The 21722-nt window shown below is 36.4% G+C and overlaps 1 protein-coding gene across 3 annotated transcripts in view; it reads left to right on the top strand.

Moving 5' to 3' along the window:
• Positions 1-21722, top strand: part of OLA1 (Obg like ATPase 1) — a 109117-nt gene that overhangs the window by 83449 nt on the left and 3946 nt on the right. For all 3 annotated transcript variants that reach the window (XM_068685712.1, XM_068685713.1, XM_068685715.1), the window contains 3 exons: positions 17966-18106; positions 18791-18887; positions 20951-21073. In XM_068685712.1, coding sequence (XP_068541813.1) covers positions 17966-18106; positions 18791-18887; positions 20951-21073 — 361 coding nt within the window. The remainder of the gene's footprint in view (positions 1-17965; positions 18107-18790; positions 18888-20950; positions 21074-21722) is intronic.

The following is a 21722-nucleotide window of genomic DNA, read 5'->3' as shown; positions in this document are numbered from 1 at the left end:
CCGCGTTTCACATTCTAAACTGGAGCTCGCAACAAGGAGCTTATCAGAGCAAATTGTCTAGTCCATCCCCTTCCTCACTCAAAACCTAATGACCCTTTATCATCATGGTTTAGATTGCTGGACACAGATGTGAGAAAATACAAGTAATCTACAGGTAACTACAGTAGCTGCACTGATGTTCTCAGAGAACTGACTGCTGGGAAGATAAAAAGCTTCCCACAGAGTCTGTGACTTTCCAGCAGCAAAGCACATCATGAGCTCATACATGAAGTTTTATTTGCTGAAGATTCACAATAAGATGCATTAGGACATTCAGCAGGGTCCCTTCTTAGATGAGCACAAGAATTCTGTGAGGCTGTTAGTTGATGCACTAGTGCATGGCATCACACTAAAACTAGAAGGTCCAACAATACCAGTAATGTTTCTTTTTGAGAACGTCACAAACTCCAACTGTAAAGTGATATTGATATTAATGTAGTTTGTTCCTTGATTGTAAAAGATCTAATGTTGTTTGACATTTTTTTTTGTTATTACAGAAAGTATTCAGGCAGGAAGCAATGTTCTTCAGGAAAAAAAAAAGGCTGCTGGGTATTGAAATATAGAGTTAGGAGTATGTATTAGATATGAAGATATAAAATTATTGTTTGGATAGAGTTATGTATGATTAATTACTGTGTTTTTTTCTTAGCATTTTTTGTTCTAGTCATGTAGCAGATCTAAAAATCACTGTATGTGAGATTGGATACTTTGCTGAGGAATGGGAAGGAAATAAAATGTTTTTCAGATAAATTTCATGTACCTTAAGGTTATGAAGGTAATGGTCTTGTTTGAATTTTTTTTTTTTGTAATAGAAGAAGCTGCTGTAATACAGTTTTTGTATTTAGTGATTCAGTAAGGTTGAAATGTATCTATTAAAGCAGATGGAAATAATCAATGTGAATCAGTCTGAACTTTCATTCTCTTCTAAAGTAACTGAAGTATAAACAGTTACTTACATAGAAAAAGTGAATTTGGATGCTGAAATGCTTCCCCCCCCTTTTTTTTAATCATCTCAGTTTTGATTTTCTGAACAGAGAGAACATGGCCCCATCAAGCTGTTTGTTTTTTTTTTTTTTTTGAGGGCGTGGGGATGGCATGAAATGTATAGATCCTCCAAGAATGAGGATCCATTCAGAGAGCAGTAGTAATAATAAAGGAGGCAATAAGCAATTAATTACTTTGATGACCTTTACAGAAAAGACTGATCACAAGAGAGAGAGAGGAAAGACAAACAAACAAAAACAACACCTAAAACCCAGGACAAACAGAAATTTCAAACAACCTCCTCCCATCCAGAAACAAAAAACAAACCCCAAACAACTCCCACCCAGGAGATCTGATGAGGCAGACGGATGTCTGTTTTTCAGTTTCGATCCCTCTACCCTCTTTGGTCACCCTGAGGCTTCTGTGGTGTATTCCTCATTTCACAGAGGTGCAGCTGCACTTGGTGGACCTTCAAGCAAGAGCAGCTGTCTCTGTTTTCTGTTCTTTTGTCGATTGTCCACTGGAGGAAACTACAAGACACTGATAACCAAATACCGTTTGGTTTTCATCATTGCCTATTGCTTCTATTTTCTACTTTTGTTAATGACCATTTTCTAGCTTTTGCTGACCTCACTGATAACAGAGAACTTTGTACTGCAGGGCCCAACAGCCACTTTCCAAAATAAATGATTTTATACGATTACATGTACCTTTCATTGCTTAGTAAAGGCATGCAGAAATATTTTCTCATTTTTAGTAGTAAATAGGAGCTACAGGAAAAGCTCTGTGTGTTTTGTTGATTTTTAAGTGAGGGAGACAAAAGTGGTAGTGGTATATATATTGTAAGATTGATCCCCTCCCTTTCTTTTTTTTAATCTTGAGATTAATTATAATGAAATCCATGTACAAATTGGAGCAGACTCAGTCTTTCATGATATATACTGTTTCATGTTCTGTAGTGACTTTAATTCTCAACTACAGTAGACATACGGAAAAATAGAAAAAAACACTGGCTGTTACAAAGTTTTGTTTGAGCTTTTTAAACTGAGTGATTAGCAGAAATAATGACCCTGTCAGCCTTAATCACATTAAAATGTGGTTAACATCATTTAATTTTTTCCACTTAATATGCGAAAATTTCCAGTAGATTTGCAGTGAAGGCCATTGAAATTCCATTAGAACAAGAATAAAAATTTCAGGCATCATTTATTCAGAGAGGGAATAAAGGTCTCGATTGAAAACTGCTGAATCTTTCTATTAGAGAAACTATGAATCATTGCATTGAGCAGTACCTTCAGCTTCTATAGTACTGAGTATGGGCTGCTTTTGAATGAATGGAATGCATTTGTACTGTGGTGATTTTTTGAAAATTGCAGCGTACAAGTTTTGCACAAATTCAATAAACTCTTTTTCCTCAAAGAATTACTACGTGCTGCTTTATAAATGCTGTAGAGCTAAGAAAGCACTTCTGGTTTAGGCATCTTGTCACCAGGAAGTTCTGTGGTTCACATTATTTTTATTAAGAGATTTAGGAATGTAGTATATTCCAATTGATGTGTAACATGTAGTTGTAGATTCTATGTGGTTAACAGGAAACTAAGGACACACCATATTGTCTTCTGCAGCCTTGGCACTTCCTGTGGGGTGTTCCACAAGTACATGCCAAAGTGCAGCACACAATAACTATAGGAGCCCACTAGAGAAACTACCAGCAGCGTCTTTTACTGAGAGGAACTTCTCTTTCTAGGAAAGATATGATGTTTGTTAGTTGTACTGCAGCCTGCTGTATTTAGGTTCCCTTTTTTTTTGTCCTTTGCCCATGAAAAGAGAAGACTTTGTCTGATAAGTAGAGGCGTTAGAAAATTTATTTACTAAATAAAATTTATTTATTTTACTAATTGATTTATTTAAATAAAATGTAAGAAATTTATTTATTTAATAAAATATAAGAAAGTGCAATGCTGAATATTGGTGTAGTAGTAAATACTGTGAGATACACAGTAGCTGAGGGATTTTCTCGGAATTAGTCAGTTGTTACTTAAGAACTGTGCATACCTAACCAGAATGTGGATGTCTCTCTGATCCATCTGTAACTCTGTATAGAATCACAGAGTCATTTAGATTGGAAAAGACCATTAAATCCAACTACCAGTGTAACGTTACAAGTTCACCACTGAACCATGCACATCTATATGTCTCTTAAATACCTATAACGATGATGACTCCACCCCTTCCCTGCTCAGACTGTTCCAGTGCCTAAACACCCTTTCTATGAACAAATTCTTCCTGATATCCAATCTAAACCTTCCCTGGCATGTCCTGAGGCTGTTTCCTCGTGGTTCTGTAAGTTGAGGAATGAAAGAAACTGATTAGGATCAGGACCAGAACCGTTTGCTTTGCCCTGCAAATGAGGCAAAAGGAAGAAGTGTGGTAGAGATTGGAAGCCAGAGTAAGAGAGAGGTGTAGACTGAATGAAGAGATGCTTGGGGGGGCACTTGGAAGCATCTTTCTAAAGAGCTGCTGGACCAGGATAGAAAGCTGTGAAGATCAGAGAATGACACTGGGAAAAGAAACCAGGATGAGCAACAGAATATGAACAACTGCTGGATGGCATGGGAAAGTGGCCGTATTTAGGAAGAAGGGTCAGAAGAAATTCTCTACTCACTAGGTTTTTCTCCATCTTACAAAGCAAGGCATTAAACTCAGAATTGTCTTTTTGTTTCTCTGCTCTTTTTAAGTATCTGTGATATCATACGGAAGGATGTCTTACCTCTACCCAGCTTCTAGCACATCAAGGGGCTAGTACTTACTGTTTGTAGCTCACAGATAGCTTGTGTAGTGGATATGTAATGAGTACACTCAGAATAGAATTTAGCACATTTATTGGTTGCCTTTTTAGAAATTGGAATTTATGTACAGGTACATTAAGTGGCTTAATGTTGTAAAGCGAAGCACTTTGAAGTCACAAAATGTCTGTGTGAAGGTTGCCAGTGCATTTCAGAATCTATTTCCTGCTTCAGAGGTGTGTCTGCTCCCGGATGTGCTAACAGTTCCCTTTCCCTTACAGGGAGAATTGCCCAGTGTAAAGGACAAGCTTGTTCTTAAGGATGCAGCAGGGTTGGGTAGGATGGGAGATTTTTGCCAGTGGGATTCACTTCCTTTGAAGCTAAACTTGATACTGACATGAAACTGGAGGAGGACAAGGTGTACATGTAGCTTTATGTTAAAGGCAGTTGATCTGCCTGGAGGTTTGGGGTTGGAGAACTAGACTTCTCTTTTGTCTCTTTTAGATTGCCATTCATGATGCTAAGTAAGTAACTTTTAATTTTTTCACACATTTTAAACTAATCATGTTCTTCATTTGACCAGCTGGGATAATGATATCCATTGTTCTCATTAGCTCTATTTTTTCAAAATTTGGGCAAGGTACAAGTTTTAATCACTTATTCCACAGCTGTGATGCAAGTACTGTAGCCACATCTTCTGCCCTTTTTGAACCGTCCTCATGAGTGGTGTTGGATCCATGCTGACCTATATGTGGTCTGAGAATATCATGGGTTAATTTTGACTTCTATTACATATTCTTTTGGAAGAGCAGATTTCGTGGAGTCTAATTTTCCACAAGTTTGAATCTTGTTTCCTTAAAACAGTGATTACTGATGTATACTCATTCTATAAAAAATAATATGTTGCATGAACAGTAGGTACCATCATATTTGCGTGGATAGTGAGGACTTTGTGTGCGATGCTCAGTCTGCCAGCCTACCGCTGTTGGTCAGCTGGATAGCTACAGCCACATCAAATATATGATGGTTGAGTTCTTCATGATATTTCCCTAGTGGAGACATTGGATTTTACAAAACCTGTAGGGACTTGATTTGTATCAGACTGAGACCCGTTTGTCCCACTTCTGCATTTCTGGGTAGCGTTTGTGTACTTCTGAATTCACAAAGTGTAATGCTTCCTTGTAACTATATGGTAATCCCTAAATTACTGTAATCCCTCATCTGCATTCAGAACAGAACCAGTTATTGTTGGTAGCTACTTAATGTAGTAATGACTTTCATAAGTTAATTAAGATTATTTTTTTTATCAGTAGCTGATTGTTTTGCACTTAGTACTGGGAGGCTGTTCACAGAACCTCACTGCTGTCCTGCTTTGAAAATATTCTGCCAATTTCCAGCCTACGTTTTTCTGGGGCTGTTTTTTTTCATTGGTGGTTTTGGTAGTTTTGTCCTGCAGATTAAATAGTATCTTACTTAATTGGTGTTTGCCTCTTGTACCTGAAGCAAGCAATTATCAATTCTGTGTTTCTATCATTTATGTATGTGAGGTTTCTGTTCCTCTGAAAACCTTAGATCTGTTCTGAAAATAAGTCATCTTTCTGTGAATTTAGCTGACCACAGCTGCACGTAGTACTCCATATTTCTGTGAATAGCTTATATGCAGGTGTAATGTATCTGTTTAAACAAAGGGAAATGTTTCCAGCAAGATCTGTAGATTGCATTTGCTTTTTCCATGTTGCATTGTGTTGGTGGCTTAGAACTGTTCTGAGGAAGACTAACATGTCATGATCCCCCTTCTTTGCCACTCCAAATTGATGATAATGGCTACTTCCTTGAGGAATACGTCTCTTGGTCTTGTAGCGGGTGTAGCAGGCACCTAATGCTTGTGTCAAGGTCATGAATGTAGGCATTAAAAAGATCCGTATAAGTTTGATCCTTGAATAGCTTCATTAATGAAATCCTCATACACCAAGTTGTTCTCCTGTCAACACATCAAGTGCATTACTCAGTGCATGGTCTGTACAAATCCACTTCCACCTCTTTACTGGTGAATGAGTAGTTTCACACACAGCACCGTATCAAATCCTTTATAGATGTATTCCTCCTACGTAGAAAATCATGTGTCATATCAATGAGAATAAATTTATCAGGACATGCTTTATTTCTTCCTTTAAACCAAATTACTTGCATTTACCAAGGTTATTTTCTGTGATTGTTTCTTCTTTGATGGTATCATTGCTCAACCAAGGTAAGTCTAAAATAGCTTTGTATCTGTTAGGTGACTCTTGGGTGGAGAAATGAATTTGACAATCACATACCAGAATAATGGCCCACTAGAATTTTTTTAGTGTTTTTCTTTTACTTGGTCTGCCTTTAACCATATAGTGCTTACTAGAGCTTTTGCCTGTTGAGCAGGCCTTTTCCAAACCTAAATTCCATGGTATCTATAAAACAGAGAAAATGAATAAATCCATTTGGTCATTAAAACAAGATTGGTTTTCATGCATCTTATATGCTAAAAGCAAAAGTAATTTGTTTTAATCAGTTTTGTAGTGGTAAACAAATGGTATATCCATTATTTTAGTCTTCAAATGTACGATTGGGCAAAGTGTTTTTAGCTGTTGTTTTAGATAGAAAGAAGGAATGAACAGAAAGTGGAAAACAGGTTATATAGGCTACCAGAAGTACAGAATTCTTTTGACTTCAATGTTTAATGACAACGTACATTTATGTCATAGGCTTGCTCTTTCAGTGTAGCTGTAGGAATGTTTCATATAGTATGTCCCATGCATATTTGAATTACTTTGAAAAAGTGAAATGATGTGATGTTTAGCTACAGAGAAATGTCAAAAACAATGCATTTATATGATATGAAAGATTTGCAGGCGCAAGCTAGCAATTGATAGTAATATTATAATTAGCTCTTTATGCAGGCTGTTTTTTATTCATGAACATTTTCATTTATGTTGACAACTATCATGCATGCCACCACACATGGAGCCTTTTACATAGTCAGAAGAGACTGAACATGAATTAGCTTGGTTTTGGGCTGACGTTCCCAATTTTCTATTGAAAAGTGGTTTCTGGCCAGGTCATAAAAATTGAAGTAGCTTGCACGTCAGGTTTGGCTCTTTGATTCTGTTGTTGTTGTTAGTGCTATATTTGTAAGGGCAAAACATTTCACAGAGATCTGTAACTTAGAGGTGGAACTTTTTTCAGTTAAATACTTGTGTTAAAATGGCTGGGAGTGTTCAGTGCATCCTGATTCTATAATCCATAAGAAAATGAAGATAGGTAAACTGGTGGTTTTGTAAGTCAAGTTTTAGTTTGGTGTTTGCAAAATAGAAATGTTTTATATGTACTCACCCGCAGGAGTATCTCTGACAAATGTACTTTTCCTTCCATTTCCAGTCATAAAAATTGTGTCTAACAGATCCTTTCCAGCCTGTCAGATAAGCAGTGTAATTTCAGACAATGATCCGTACTTACTTATTCCTGCTTCTGAAAAATCAAAGTTAGTGGTCCTGTAGGACAAGTATGTTTTAGTAGAATGTTCAAATATTGTTATTTTTTCTGTTTGTCGTAGTTTAAATGGATAAACAGGCTGTAGAACTGAATATTTTTGTGACAGCTATTCAGGTCAAGGCATCTCTGCACACTGTGAAAATCCCTGGCTCATTTCGTGTTTTATTTGGGTATTATGATGTTCCTTTGACAGTGTACAGTATCTGTTGCTGTATTTATTAGAGATTATTTGGGGGAAATGTACCAGCAGGGGGTAAGACTTGGACGCACCACAGAATTTTACATGTGCAACTTAGGCACTTAAGGCTATGGTTAGTTTCTAAAGCAGCCTATGAAAAGCAGAAAGAAGATGCTTTAAGGAGAATGTTAGAACAGGAGTCCAAATTTAAGTGGTCTGAATTGCTCTCAGAAGAGCCTTCTGGTTCATTAACTATGTAGGGAGCAGAGTGAGATTAGGTATTGGGTGTCTGAAATGAAGCATTGTATTCTTGGAGTTGCTATCCTGTGAATATTAAGTGTTCAGCTAAGTAATTCTTTCATTGCTGTACTGAGAGCTTAGAAGCTGTTCCTTTTCTGGATAAATATCAAAGTTAATTTCTGATTTATTGAGTAGGGTATTCCCTACTAAAGCAAATTTGGTCTTTGTCAAAAAACACCCACAGCTTATGCCAATATTGCTAGCTTCCGTGATTTTTATTTCTAGTCTCGTTAAAATTGTTTCTAAAATGTTGCTTGTAGTACTGCGTGATGTCAAAGTGTGGACCTACTCTATGGTAAGCTGGGTGCAGGAAACAAAATTAAATAGGTTTTATTATTTTAAATCTAATGCACTTACCCTAGTAACACTTGGCTCTTGCAGTTTTAATGCTTACATAGTTTTTAACAACCAACGGAGGAAGGAAGAGAGAATTTGTGAGTTGTGTGGTGTAGAAAGACTCCACAGTTAAGATGATAAAAAAGAATATTGAAGATGCAAGGAATATCTCTGCTTATCATGTGTGAGCAGGGGAAGATACTTCATAAGAGAATCAGAGAGCAATATTCTGAGCCAGTTTGTTTAGATTCCATTTGATTGTTGTGCAACATTAATGAAAGCCAAAACTAACACATGGTGTAGTCTGTATTTGTGTTACTTGTTGCAGATTTTTAATTAGCACTAGTGGAATATATTCCCAATTACTCTTTAAGTATAGTATCTTATTTCAAGAGTTGATACTATATATATATGTGTGTGTGTATGTATATATATATATCCATATATATATATATATATATATATATATAAAAACTATGTGGGAGTTTTATGTAGATCATATTTTTTGTCTGAGAGTACGGCCTCGTGTTTGTTACTATACGTGTGCACACTGCATAGAATTAGGGAATATAAATTTAAGATGTTGTCCATCGTGTGTTTCACGTTCCTTTTCTAAAAGCATCACATATTCGTTTGATCAAATATTCTGTTTCTATGTGTTTTATAATTCCTTTTAATGGGATTTCATACTTTGAGACTTTGCATTGGTATAAATTATCCTATTTTCACACAGGATCCTTGAGAATATAGTTCTCCATTTGACACAAGAAGCACTGTCAAGAGATGAAAGTTAAAATTCTTGTGCCATAACGTAAACCTGACTGTGGAATAGGGATTCTTTCTGCTGATCTGTAGCATCTCAGTTATCATCGTTTTGCACATAGGTCTTGTGACTGAAATTTGCTATAATTTGACTGAGCATTTGTTAAATTACTGTTATAAACTTTTTAAGCTAACTTTTCAAAAGTCTGTGTTTTAGCAATGATAGCAGAAAGAATGACAAGATGTGGATTTTCAAAGGCTTGTTTTCTGTCCAAAGTATATCTGCCACAAATGGAGCCTATTATGTCTATAACCACGAAACATGTAATGTGCATGATTTGTTGCAGTCTGCATTGTTACGCAGTTCCATCAGTAGTTCCGTCCTGACTGTGCTTGATTCTTGCTGACAGCAAAAGCTACGTCTTTTTTGAGTTAAGACAATTAATTTTCAGAATTGGCAGACCAAGGAGAACTGGAGACTGTAAGCCTTTCACATACAAGCAGGTGCTGCAGCAGCAGAGTGGTACCATTTCCATTATTGTTTAAGTTATAATTGGTTTTGATCACTTTAATGGGGACTATAATATAACGAGGTATTACTGAAGTTTTGAACATTAGATCAGAAAGGAATGTTTAAAATGAATCTCAAGATCTTCATTCTTCATGAATGATGCTCCTTACAAATGTTTAAAGTAAGGTTACCTTGTTTGACCTTTGGTTAGATGGAATTTGTTGTATAAGGTACTGGAAGTCTTTCCTTACTGAAAGCTTTATTGGCAGGAAAATCATGCTGGATTGTTTTGCCTCTTTCTTGCTCTCTTACCATCTTAATATTCTTGAATTTGGACTGGGTTTTAGAGATCAACAACTTGATTTTTCTGTTATGCAGGCTTTATTTCTCCATGTTATAGAAGTATTTTGTCCTTTAACTGACATCTGTTTTCAGTTTACAGGTAGCATCGTGTTCTCTGTTACAATTTCTTTCACAGTGCCCACATCTTGCAAACCCAAAACAACTAAACAAGCTTTGTGTTAGTTAAATCTTGATACGAAATATGTTCAAAAAGTGTTCAATAGCATAACGTTGTAAGTGAACTGTTAACATCTTTGTCTGTTTTAACATACCACAAAACAGTGAATACTGCCAGGTAGTTCATCTAGAACAGATAAACTGAAAACAGTATACTGCTAACATATTGTACTACATCAGACAGTTTGTTAACAAAATTGTGTCTTGGGTGTGAAGTGCTTTTACATGAATTTCCAGGAGTATTACCTTGATTTTTTTTTCTTGTCAACTAAAGTTTTCTGCCTTGGAAGATACATTTTTTAGTGATCTCATACAGGATAATTGTGACTGAGGACTTGTCATATACCAGTCTTCTCCAGTAATAAACGCTGAAAATCCTGATTGAACCTGGCTATGTAGCTTTGCTCTTTTTTGAGTGGAAGGCTGACTTAATGCATTCCTGTCCCTCAGTCTTCGGCTGCTCCTGCACCGTCCTCCCATTCTGTTGACACAACTGGGTGTGAGGATACATGGGCAAGTGAATTGATCCAACTTTTAAAAGGGATGTAGGAGTGAAGAAATGAATTCCCTCTCCTTCCCCAAGCTGCATTTTGCCAGATTGTTTTTGTTGGTGAATGGCTTGAGTATGACTGCAGTGAGTGCTGGTAGGTCCCCTGCTCCATGTCTGGCTGGTAGCAGAAAAGCAGGTGTAACATCTGGATGGATAAGGAACAGGATGAGAAGCTCACATCTAGGTTATAGAAGACGTTTCTGTAGAAACCGGGATGCAATGTGAACTAAAATAGTAGGTGCAATACTGGTCACCCCATTTACCAAATGATTTTGTAGAGTTAGAGGAGCTTTAGGATAACAGCAGTGATAGAGATCAAGGCCATGGAAAAACTGGCTTTGACATACATGAGGCAGAGAGCCTGGAATTACTTACATTTGAAAGGAGAACGTTAAGGAAAGTTATAAAAACATTTGAATAAATGGCAAATGACAGTGTAGATCAGAAACTTCTATTCTTCTTTTCTTGATATAGTATCAGTTGAAATTACAATTAAGTTAAAAATGTGTGAAATCAGGTCTGGTAGAATGGAATACTTTATATAACTGTTCTGTCATAAGATTCCTGTGATCACAGGATGTGTCAGAAGTCCCCAAAATTTTTGCAGTAAAGAATTTTAAGGACTCCTGCACTTCGTAGTGTAAGGCCAAAGTCAGTGTGTGGTGGGGGTGCAAGTGGCACCTGAGGAGTGAGATCAGTTCTCCACTCTGGCCTCTGGAAATCCATCTGGATTCAGCGAGTAGCGTGGGAGGCGGGATCCCGAAGGGGATATGAGCATCAGACTCTGGGAAGTTACCAAAGATGAAAGAAGTTGAAGCATTCGGGATGCACAGAGCGAATGAAAGTGTGAGCTCCCACAGCTCTCGTCCCAAAGGGCTGTGGGGAGGCTCCTGGCTAGGGAGCAGCCCCGCAGGTGGGATGCAGTGGCTGGCTCTGAAGTGTTGCTGTGAAGTACTTGCAGGTGAGGGCAGGGAGTGGGAAGGGGCCTTTTGAAATCTGAGGGTTGCTGTGTTCTTCCAGACCATCTGGGAACCACAAATAAAGTAGAATAAATTCCTAAATGTCACTGATGGTTTGAAATGGGATTGCCTAGGTCAGTAACAGGTACTCCAAAACCTTCTGTAAGTCTTTTTTCTTTATAAAAAGCAAACTGTCATGGTGGGGAAGAAAGTACCTTTTTATTCTTTAATATTTTCCTGTTTAGTCTTCCTTTCTGTTCATGTGGGGCAAGAAGAAAGGGATACCCTCAAAAAGAGCCAGGTAACAGTAAGAGTTACTGCATGTTCAACTGTTACAACAGAGTAACAGATTACGACCCGAGCTTTGTTTCCCATTCTTGATTTCTTCTATTGACCTATTTTGTGATACAACATTATTATATACATTGGTTTCATCATTTTCCCTGTTCCATTCTTCGTTGATAATAGAAATATAGAATGAAAGCTTACTTAGGCTGTGCAGGTTTGTATGTATCTCTACCTTTGTACATGTGTATACCTACAGTGCTGAGAATAGCAGGACCTGGTCTTTGTGGAGTCTGCATGCTAACAAAATGGAAGGAAAGGGCATCACCTGTGAACTGTATTGTGTAGCACTGGTGCTCAGATAAATTGGATTTTCCTCTCCCCCCCCAAATCAACTAAACCTGATGGTTCTTATTGCAGAGGCATTTGGGACCTGGCCAAAAAAAAAAAAAAAAAGACAACTTCCTAATTTGTCATCACTGTAGATAACTTGTGGGTTATGGGTGAAGCTTCATAAGAAGGCAGCCACAAAGAGGAAAGAAGAAACAAGCAGTTTCTAATAATTTTTTCATTAATTTCAAGATAAACATTGGAACAATTCAGCTGCTTTTAATTATCTAGGAGCAAGACAGTGGACAAGTAGTACCCAACAGGAATTTGTAAAGACAAAATTGTCAGATATCTGTGATAAATTTAATGGCCTTGTATATCGTGAAAAACCATACTAATCTATGTATTGTGATTTTTATTAAGGCTTTAAAGGCTTTAATGCCTTACAGCATTTCCATAAACAAGATAGGAAATTCTAGTTAAATGGAAACTACTGAAAGTTTGAGTGTGAAAGATTGGTTGGAAGATAATACACAGAGCACAGTTATCAGTGGTTCACTTTCCAAATGGAAGAATATCTCATTATGAGATCTGCTGAAGCGGCTGCTGGTTGAATACTGTTAAGTATTTCCATTAATGAGCTGGATGATGAGCGTTCTTGTTAAATCTGCAGATGACCCCAAACTAGGAGATGTCCAGGTATGCAGAGAACAAAATAAGAATTTAGGAGCATCTCAAGAAATAGAGGAAATCATTAGGTAAAAAAACGAGCTAGGGTGCAGCTTCTGAGGAGAGGGATTTTAAGCAGGAATAATCAACTATGCAAATACAGCATTAAGGACAAGCTAGTCACGTGGGGTTGTACAAAAAGTTATAAACTGAGCATGAGATCCTGTTGGAATACTGTCACAAAAAAAAAAAATCAAATGGTGTATCAAGTTTTATATACAGAAGAGTTATCTGACGAATGTGAGTTAATTCTCTGATGCTCCCCCACCTTATAAGACCTTATTGAAAGCTCTGAGGAGTGCTTTGGAGACCATGTGCCTCCAGAAATATTTAGACCAACTGAACAGTCCAGAAAAAAACACCGAGAATGGTTAGAAGTTTAGAAACAAAGAGGTGTAAAGTTAGAATTAATATGTGGCTGATACAAGGAAAGCTCTAAATAAATGGAAAATAATTTAAAATAATAATAATAAAGACCTGAGTCTTAAAGTATCTTAAAAAAAAGCTTTTCAGCAGTGGGGAAGGAAGCACTAAACACATTGCCATGAATAGTTTTAAAAAACCCTCAGTTGCTCAGAGCTATGAAGAGAAGGAACATGTTGAAATTCCTAGTTCCTTGTAGTCTTGCTCTTATCTGTAGATCTTTTTTTTTTTTTTTTTCTTTCCCTCCAGAATTCTGTATGTTTTCATGACTTAGTTTAATCTTTATATTTCTTTCTCCACCTTTCGGTCTTTCTTGCGATGCTACCTGGTATTTTCTCTTTCCCTGCCATGCTGTTTTGTTTCTGCCAATTTCTACTCTTAGTCCAGGCATTGGACAGAGAAGCAATTGTTTCTCTCCCATGAGTTGGATGGGTGAGTTTTTTTGGTCTTGCTTGTATGAAAGTGTACTTTGACAAATCACCTTTCTTGTCGGGGTCAGTTTTTCAGATCATCTTGTCTTGCAGGGATCCACAGAGCTCGCGTTCTCTCTGCAGCTTCTCTCTTCCATCACCTATTTCCATCAGAACTCTGCCTCTGTTCCCAGCTGGATCTCTCATGTGAAACTCAGCTTGTCAAATGTCATTCTGTAGTTAATGTACCTTCTGCAACTCTTGTATCTATTTATTTTGGCTGTCTGCAGGTATTGGTTTCATTTGCCTCAGGAACCACCACAGTTTTACAGCTCCCTTCCCATCTCCACAGCTCCCTTTTTTTGGTGCTCTTTGCTTATTGGCCTTCTCAGTGACAGCCCTGATTTTTAAACCTTTTTTCCAAGGTTCAAATCCTGTTCTGCATCCTGGTTTAATGCCAGCAGCTGACTCTGGTAGTCATCCCAATCCTGCTGCCCTTGGAGTACTGGCTTCTTTAGTTTACTTTATCCTTGTTAGGCTGATTCCAGATAATATCTGGAATCCCCTGAAATGATGCATTTGTTAAATTAGGGGATCTAGTAGTAGCAAGAAAATGCTTAGGTCTTCACAGTTTTTTCCAAGTTAGTAGTAGATACCTTGTCATGCTTTTGTCCTTCCTCATCTATCTGCCACCGGTAACTGTGTTAGGCGTGTAAGTGAGCATCTTAATTCCTCTTAGCCCTTGTCCCAGAATTTTGAGTGCCTCCTCCATGTGCAAGTCATTCAGATCTGGTTTTGTTCTTGTGTCAGGCTTTTACAAAGTCTCCTTTTAAATTTAGTTTTAAGTTCAACTTTTATCTAAGAGTCTTGTCTTTGCTGTGATGTCTGGTGGTCCTCCTGTCTGTTTGGCCGATATTTTTTCCCAGAAAGGATCTTACTGTCCATTTGTGGAGAACAGAGTCAAATTTCAATTCAGGAACCCTGTCCTCTTCTCACAAAGCAGTTGGAGGGACAACTGGACCATCTCAGTAGGGGAGCACTGTTAGTTGCCTAAAAATGCTCTGACACATCCCTTGCCGTTATTGCTGAGCAGAACTAGACGAAAAGCCTTTCTTCTTTCTGCTGTATGGTTTATAATCAGAATTTGGTTCTGACTCTGCTTCTAACAGCATTTTTAGAAACGTCATTAGGAAAGAAGATTTTTTTTAATTGCTTGTAGTGTGTGCACTGTTTGCAAGTACTTTTGAGTTTACTTTAAGTAGTGTCTTCATCTTTCAACTTTCTTGTTTCTCAAAGTTGAAATAGTTCCAGCTGTTAACCATGGTCATTGATTCTTCTGCCTGTTTTAATGTTTCTTCTCATGTTAGATTTTACCGTGTTTCCTTAATTGAGATTTCCTGTTGTCAAGTCTTCTCTCTCCGCCTGAAGTCCAATACCCTTTGTAATTCATTGTCATGTAGCATGACAAAATGAAGAAATACTCCGGGATTTGCTTACCCTAACATGCGTCCAAATAAGTGTGCTAATGCTGTTCTGTTACAGATGTCCGAGTATTTCCATGGAAAAATGATGTGCTCCAATAAAACAGACTTTGACGTTAATTGTTACCATTTCTTAAGGGAATTTCGTTCTGTTTAGCAGACTTAGTTATCTGTTTAGCACTACTTGGTTTAAAAGCAAACTTGCATGACCACTTTACCAATCATTAGTCAACCATTTCGCTTTGGGGAAAATTTCATTTAGAATATGTATCACTATTTGTACTTTTTATTTTTGTTTGTTTTATTTTGGTCACTGTGAGGGGAATTCCTGAGTGCTTTTTAGTAATTCTGTGACATTGAAAGTCACAAAAGTGAAACACTCAGGCAGAGAACCCAACTGTCTCTACAGAGTACGATGCAGTACCGTATCTTTTAGCGAGGCTGTAGCAGGTCTGATGTCAGTCACTTCAGAGACCTTTAGACCTCAGTGCTCATTTATTGCTAAAATGTACCAGTTCTGCTCCTGCATTATGAAGATCATCTGTCAACACTTTGAGATATTCTCCTTTGTTATTAAGCTTGTGATGCTCTACACTGTCAGGTTTTTTGCCAATTATAGTTAAGGTACAATGGTGTATTCACTGGATCAAAGTCTCACACTGGCGGTAGAGGAATGATTTGTAAGTCTTTATTCATCTGAATTGTACAATAGAATACCTGAGGAATGCAAATAATCCCTCTAAGGACTCAATAGAAAAGCTGTTAAAATGACAGTCTAAGACTATTATTATTCTGAATTGGTGTTTTAGCCAAAGTAATTATTTCTTATCTTGTTGTTCCACAATAGTTCTTAGTTTATTAGTTACGATGACCATATTTACCAAACAGAATTTGAATCCTATTTTAGGCACGACTTTCATGCCCATTTCAGTTTTTGAAGTTTGCGTGTTTAATTCTGTCTTTCACTTGGTACATTATTTAATTAGTCCAGAGGCTGCTGTTAGATACTTTTTTTAAAGAAAAGAAAAAAAAAAAAGGATGTATGCACAGATGTTGAAGTACGCTTATGAATAGCAGATTCATTCCCAGATACGTTTTCCATAAAAGGTTGGCATTTATAAGCTGTGAACTTTGATATCCAGTTTGTTAGCCAAAGTAAATTAGTTAACTACAAACGTCAGTTTTAGAAGCGCTGTTAAATGTCACATGTGGTTTCAGGAACGCACCTTAATTGTGATTTTCAGTTCAGATGTGTCTGAAGGCAAAAGTGTTTCAGTATCAGTCCTGGATACCAGACTATTTTCATTGGATAACTGGAGGAAAAAAAGATTAGTATAATGAGGATTGAAAACCACTGATGGGGTATTTACATAAGTAAATGATAGAAGGACCAGCTTTATATAACAAACGTGTGAAAACTGTTGAGTGAACTTTTATATTCTTTGTCCCATCTAAAGCCCTACTCAGTGGGCCATGCACTTAATCTCATAATAGCTCTGATCCCCTGCTATTTTCTTTGACAAATGTGTGTTGATGAACTTGTGGTTCAGTTCGTTTTTTTTTCTGAAGTGACATTTGCATTGATTATTTAAAGGTTTGCAGGCCACAGTTTCAAAGCACTTTAGTATAATAGCAGTTAAAACCTTAGTCTAAATCTTGGAGATTAGCGGGACTAAGAAAAAAAACTCAGCAAGCATAAAACCCTATGCTGTATGGTGGGTGCTTCAGGTTCAAAACATCGACGGCACCCAAAGTACTGTATTTTGTACTTTTTATCTTAGCGTGCAGGAAATATTCTCTTGCCTGTTGTGCTTACTTGCTGAATGCACAGAGTTGTCCCCATTCTTACCGTTCCCACATGTTCAGAAATAGTGCCCTGTAGGTAACATCATGAACAGTCATCAATCCTTCCAGGTCATTTATGGATATCTCTCTTACATGTATAATAAATAGCATTTACAGTTCTAAGTGCACTGTCTGTGTTTAAAGATTGTCCGATATCTGAATAGAAAATATTTGCAGAATTAACAGATCTTTAAACAATCCATTAAGCTGTAGTTCTAAATGCTTAATTTCATTCAACTAAAAAAAATAAAATAAAATAAATCAGATGTACAGTTAAGCTATTGCCGATGCTGCCAGTTACAAAGAGAAAACAGAAGATGAGAAATAGAAAATTTGATTCTTTATTTTAAAATAATAGTAGTGTAATATCTTGAAGCTTTGTCCTGGGGAGATAATAGAAAGGTGTGAGAAACTAGTAGCAACATGGTCCTGTATTCATTAGCTATGGCATCCTCTGAGATCAATAACCAGAAAAAACAGGGTACAGCTTGCTGTCTAGGAGCTTACAGTGTGTAGTGTTTTTTTCTGTCTGCTAATATCAGTTACCTTAGCCACTGAGAAGAGGAGATGTTTATATATAAAAAAAAAAAAAGGGGGGGTGTGGAGATGATGTCAGAAGAAAAACTGAAGACCCCAGTTTTTGCCACATTTGATGAATTTCACCTTTGTAAGTCTCAGAAAAATGACTTCCACAATCCACAAAGTTTTATTCAGTTACCATTTTAGATTGCAAGTATTTAACCTCTACCAAAAACCTAGTTATTGTCTCAAATTATGCCCATTTCTTATAGATTAAATGCCAAACAGAAACCAAGAAACAGTGAAATGTTAATGGAGTACACCTGAAGCAATTGCTGCCTGTTAATGCCTTGACCTTGGAAAGCAATACACAAAAAGATGGCATCATAAAACCGTGCAATTCTTATGAATATGTATGTGCTACTTGATAATAATGAATGTGGTACAGCCATGCATGCACTACAAGATAATGTTGTGCCCTTTGTTGTCTACAGGTTGATAAAAATTAAAGAGTGGGTGGACAAGCACGACCCGGGTGCTTTGGTCATTCCTTTTAGTGGGGCCTTGGAACTCAAGTTGCAAGATATGAGTGCTGAGGAGAAACAGAAGTATCTGGAAGAGAACATGACACAAAGGTTAATTAGCATTCATTTTCCCTACACTTTATTATCAACTATTTCCTTGCAGTAATTTAATTGCTTGCGCTGATAGAATAATAAATGACAGAGTAATTACCATTATAAAGAGAGAATCTTCTCCTTTCTTTACCATGAGACAGAGTGAAAAGATTTATTTTAAATTAAGTTTTTAACTGTCATCTGTCATCTCTGTACAGTGTTTTAATTATAACATAGGTATTAGTTATGTATATTTTTGAGAAGGAATGATCACCAAAACTGTTTCGTCATCCATGGGGATCAGGGATGGTGGAAAAAATTTTGCCATAATTTTTCTGAAGAACTCTAATAAATTGTTTCAATATTGAATTTCAGTCAAACAGTTATGCTTTCATGACCCGGAGTCCTGAAAATTGCATGAGACCAAAAGTGCTGCCTGATAGGGTGTTTTAAATGGATCCCATATTTCTGTATCCTGTGGAATAAACAAATCAAAATACTGTCTTTATGATGTTGCAGGAAAAAAAATACTTCTTCTGAAGAGAGTTCAAAGAAAAAGGCTACTCCGATTATCACGGGGTTTTCAAGTAGATCCAGTGTCTTCCAAATACGCAATGTCTTTCCACATAAATTGATTACTTGAGGCATTTAGCTGTTTTATGTGTATACGTTGAATGAATTGGATTCATTTTTTTTTTTCAGTGCTTTAGCAAAGATCATTAAGGCTGGATATGCGGCACTCCAACTAGAATACTTTTTCACTGCAGGCCCAGATGAAGTGCGTGCATGGACCATCAGGGTAAGATTCATACTTATTCATCAGCTATATCCAGTTCCACACTATTGAATTCAGATTGATATCACTGACTTTGAAGTTTGTCATGGTGGCGGTTAGCTAGTCATTACAGATGAGGTTTTTGTCCAGGATAACTTTAATTATTTGTGAGCTGCTGAACAGTGAAAGTGGAGCTGCATTGATTGAGGCAGGTAACAATTGATTCTGCCTATTACATAGTCTGAATTTCTTCATCCTGTAGAATCTGTCTACCCTCCTCCTGTGGTCAGAGATAAGACGTACCAGTATTGTGCTTGCTTAATCTGTGTGACTGGGTTTGTCTGCAGTGAAATTGATGTTGCTTTTCATTTTGTATTCACTAAGTTTGTTTGGGTTGCGGGTGGTTCATTCCTCCTTTGCTTTGCTCGGATTACATTTTCAGCAATAAAAGCAATATAACATCATTATATTCCTCGTGGATACACAGTTGGGCTCCAAAACCTAAAATCAGTGTGCAATAATTCAGGTCGTTTACTGACTTTAATATTTAGACCGAATTTATTTTGGTAGTTTTATGTGTGTTTATCCAGGAACTTATGTAATGCCTGAAATTAAATTATGTATTTTAAATGTTGATGCAGAATGATTACAGCCATAGAGATTGACTAATTTATTCCCAGAGGACAGTAAGAGCTGAGCTGTAGTGGTTTGCCTTTGAAAATACAGTATAATATAAAAATTACTATTGAAAAATATTTTGAAATGCATGCAGTTATAAATTCTACCTTAAAATTTATAAAAATGTCAACTTTAGGAGATGCAGATCTGTCACTGAGCTTTTATTTGCTGCATCATTATGTTTAGAGCTGTGCAGTGAATTTCAGTGCTGCATTTAATTTCATTTCAAAGGAATTAATTTGTTTTCATTAATCAACATAATTTCCAGTAAATTTATATTTTTCCTTGATACTGCTACAGATGTTCGTGTATATATTTCAGCACATTAAACTTACAAGTGTGCTTTAGAATTTTTTTTTAGTCTTTTCATCTGTGTCTCCTTTTACGTGATAACTCGTAGCTAGTGTCCTTGAAATAGCTACCAAAATAATATAAAAGCACAAGTTCTGTTCTTTTTAAAAGCATGTGCTGAAACTGCTGTTTTCAGTAGGAGAAATGCTTGCTCTTTATTAGAAAATTTGAAAGCTGGTTTATCTTAAGACTGATTGTAAGTATCTTTGATTTAATGTGCAAAGATATTTAGTCAGGTAAGCATCAGTGAGTAGCCATATTAACCCAATACATCTTTTATTGTAAAAACTGTGCTTTACAGTGTCAGACTCCTTAGCACTTTAACATGCTTTATTAAGCAGCCTTTAGGTCACCATTATTTCTCAAATTTCTTTCCATGGCTGTGTGTGCACAGAATGTATGTCCTTGTAATTTAAGGCATACAGTTATAATGCATTCTACTTTACTGCAAAAGCTTAAATTATCTCATAATATTTGCATGTGATTTTTTAAAAAAAATTTTAGTCATTCAGTTGTTGACATTTTGGTAAGAATACTCATTTTGTTCTACCTTAGACTTATTAAAATTATTCCAAAATAAAAATAAGCCAGTATATATAACTTGAGATTCGTACATCATTTTTGATTACAAATATGATTTGCCAATGAATGTTATCATTTAATTGAAATTATTTGGATGTGACTAAAAGTCTAGAGTATTCCAGATTTTAAAGTTATTTAAAAATCTATATTTTCTTCACTTTCTGTATGAAGAGCTAGGGATCGAAGTGAATCCCACAACAAAACACAATCATAGCTTCTAAAATCAATATTGCTGTTTATACCTATTAGGAAAAAACAAAGCTGCCTTTCTTTAATATCAGTTGGTTTATCTGTGGCAAGGGCATTTATCTGTGTGTCCCAATATTGAGAATTACCCAGCTGTATGTGAGACATTTTAACTGATACAAAACAAAGTTTCAACAGATCCTGAAAGTGTATCAAAAAGGAAGAAACATCTCTCCTGCAATCAATCTTCTTAAATGCAATTAATTTTCTTCCGGTCTTTCCTTTGACAGAAAGGGACGAAGGCTCCTCAGGCAGCAGGGAAGATTCACACAGATTTTGAAAAGGGATTCATTATGGCTGAAGTAATGAAATATGAAGATTTTAAAGAAGGAGGTTCAGAAGCCGCTGTCAAGGTGAGTTTCCCATCTTTTTCTTCTCCCTTCCTCCATATATACCATTTCAAGTGTATTTTACATTGGGAAGATGTTCTTGATGTTAAGTGAATTTAGCAGTAACCTTCCTGTAGCAATAGACCAAAAATCCACTGTCTATTTAGGAAAGAATTGAAATGCACAAACTTACTGACCAGGAATGCAACAGTTTCAGTGTCCAAGACATGACAGTTTATGGACTGTCAACCCTAACTCCAAAAGCTAAGCTGATTATTTTTTTTTCCCTTAGCTTATATATTAGTGTTTAGAATGTAATAATCTTTCAAATGAACATGCTTTTGAAAAATCAAATTTTTACAGTGAGATAGCAGATTTTCAAATTAAAAGAAAAGCAAGAAACACAGAAAATGTTTCTTCCAACAACATGTCATATTGTTTTGAGCTTGCAGTGAAGGTATTACAGTTGTCAAATGCAAATATTTAAGAACATTTAGAATTTAAGAATATTTAGGAATTTTAAAATTTACTATGGTGTTTTTAGGTCTAGTGGACTCCTATTTTAGTCTGCGACAGATATAATTAAATCTTAAAATTTACTATTTAAATATTTAAATTGCCTTCTGATTGATATCTTACTAAAAAAATGCCATGCCTTACTCTGTTTAGAGTA

This window comes from Anas acuta, chromosome 6, assembly GCF_963932015.1.
Source record: "Anas acuta chromosome 6, bAnaAcu1.1, whole genome shotgun sequence".
NCBI lineage: Eukaryota > Metazoa > Chordata > Aves > Anseriformes > Anatidae > Anas > Anas acuta.
The sequence above is the reverse complement of the archived record's forward strand: the minus strand, read 5'-3'. Positions and strand labels throughout refer to the sequence as shown.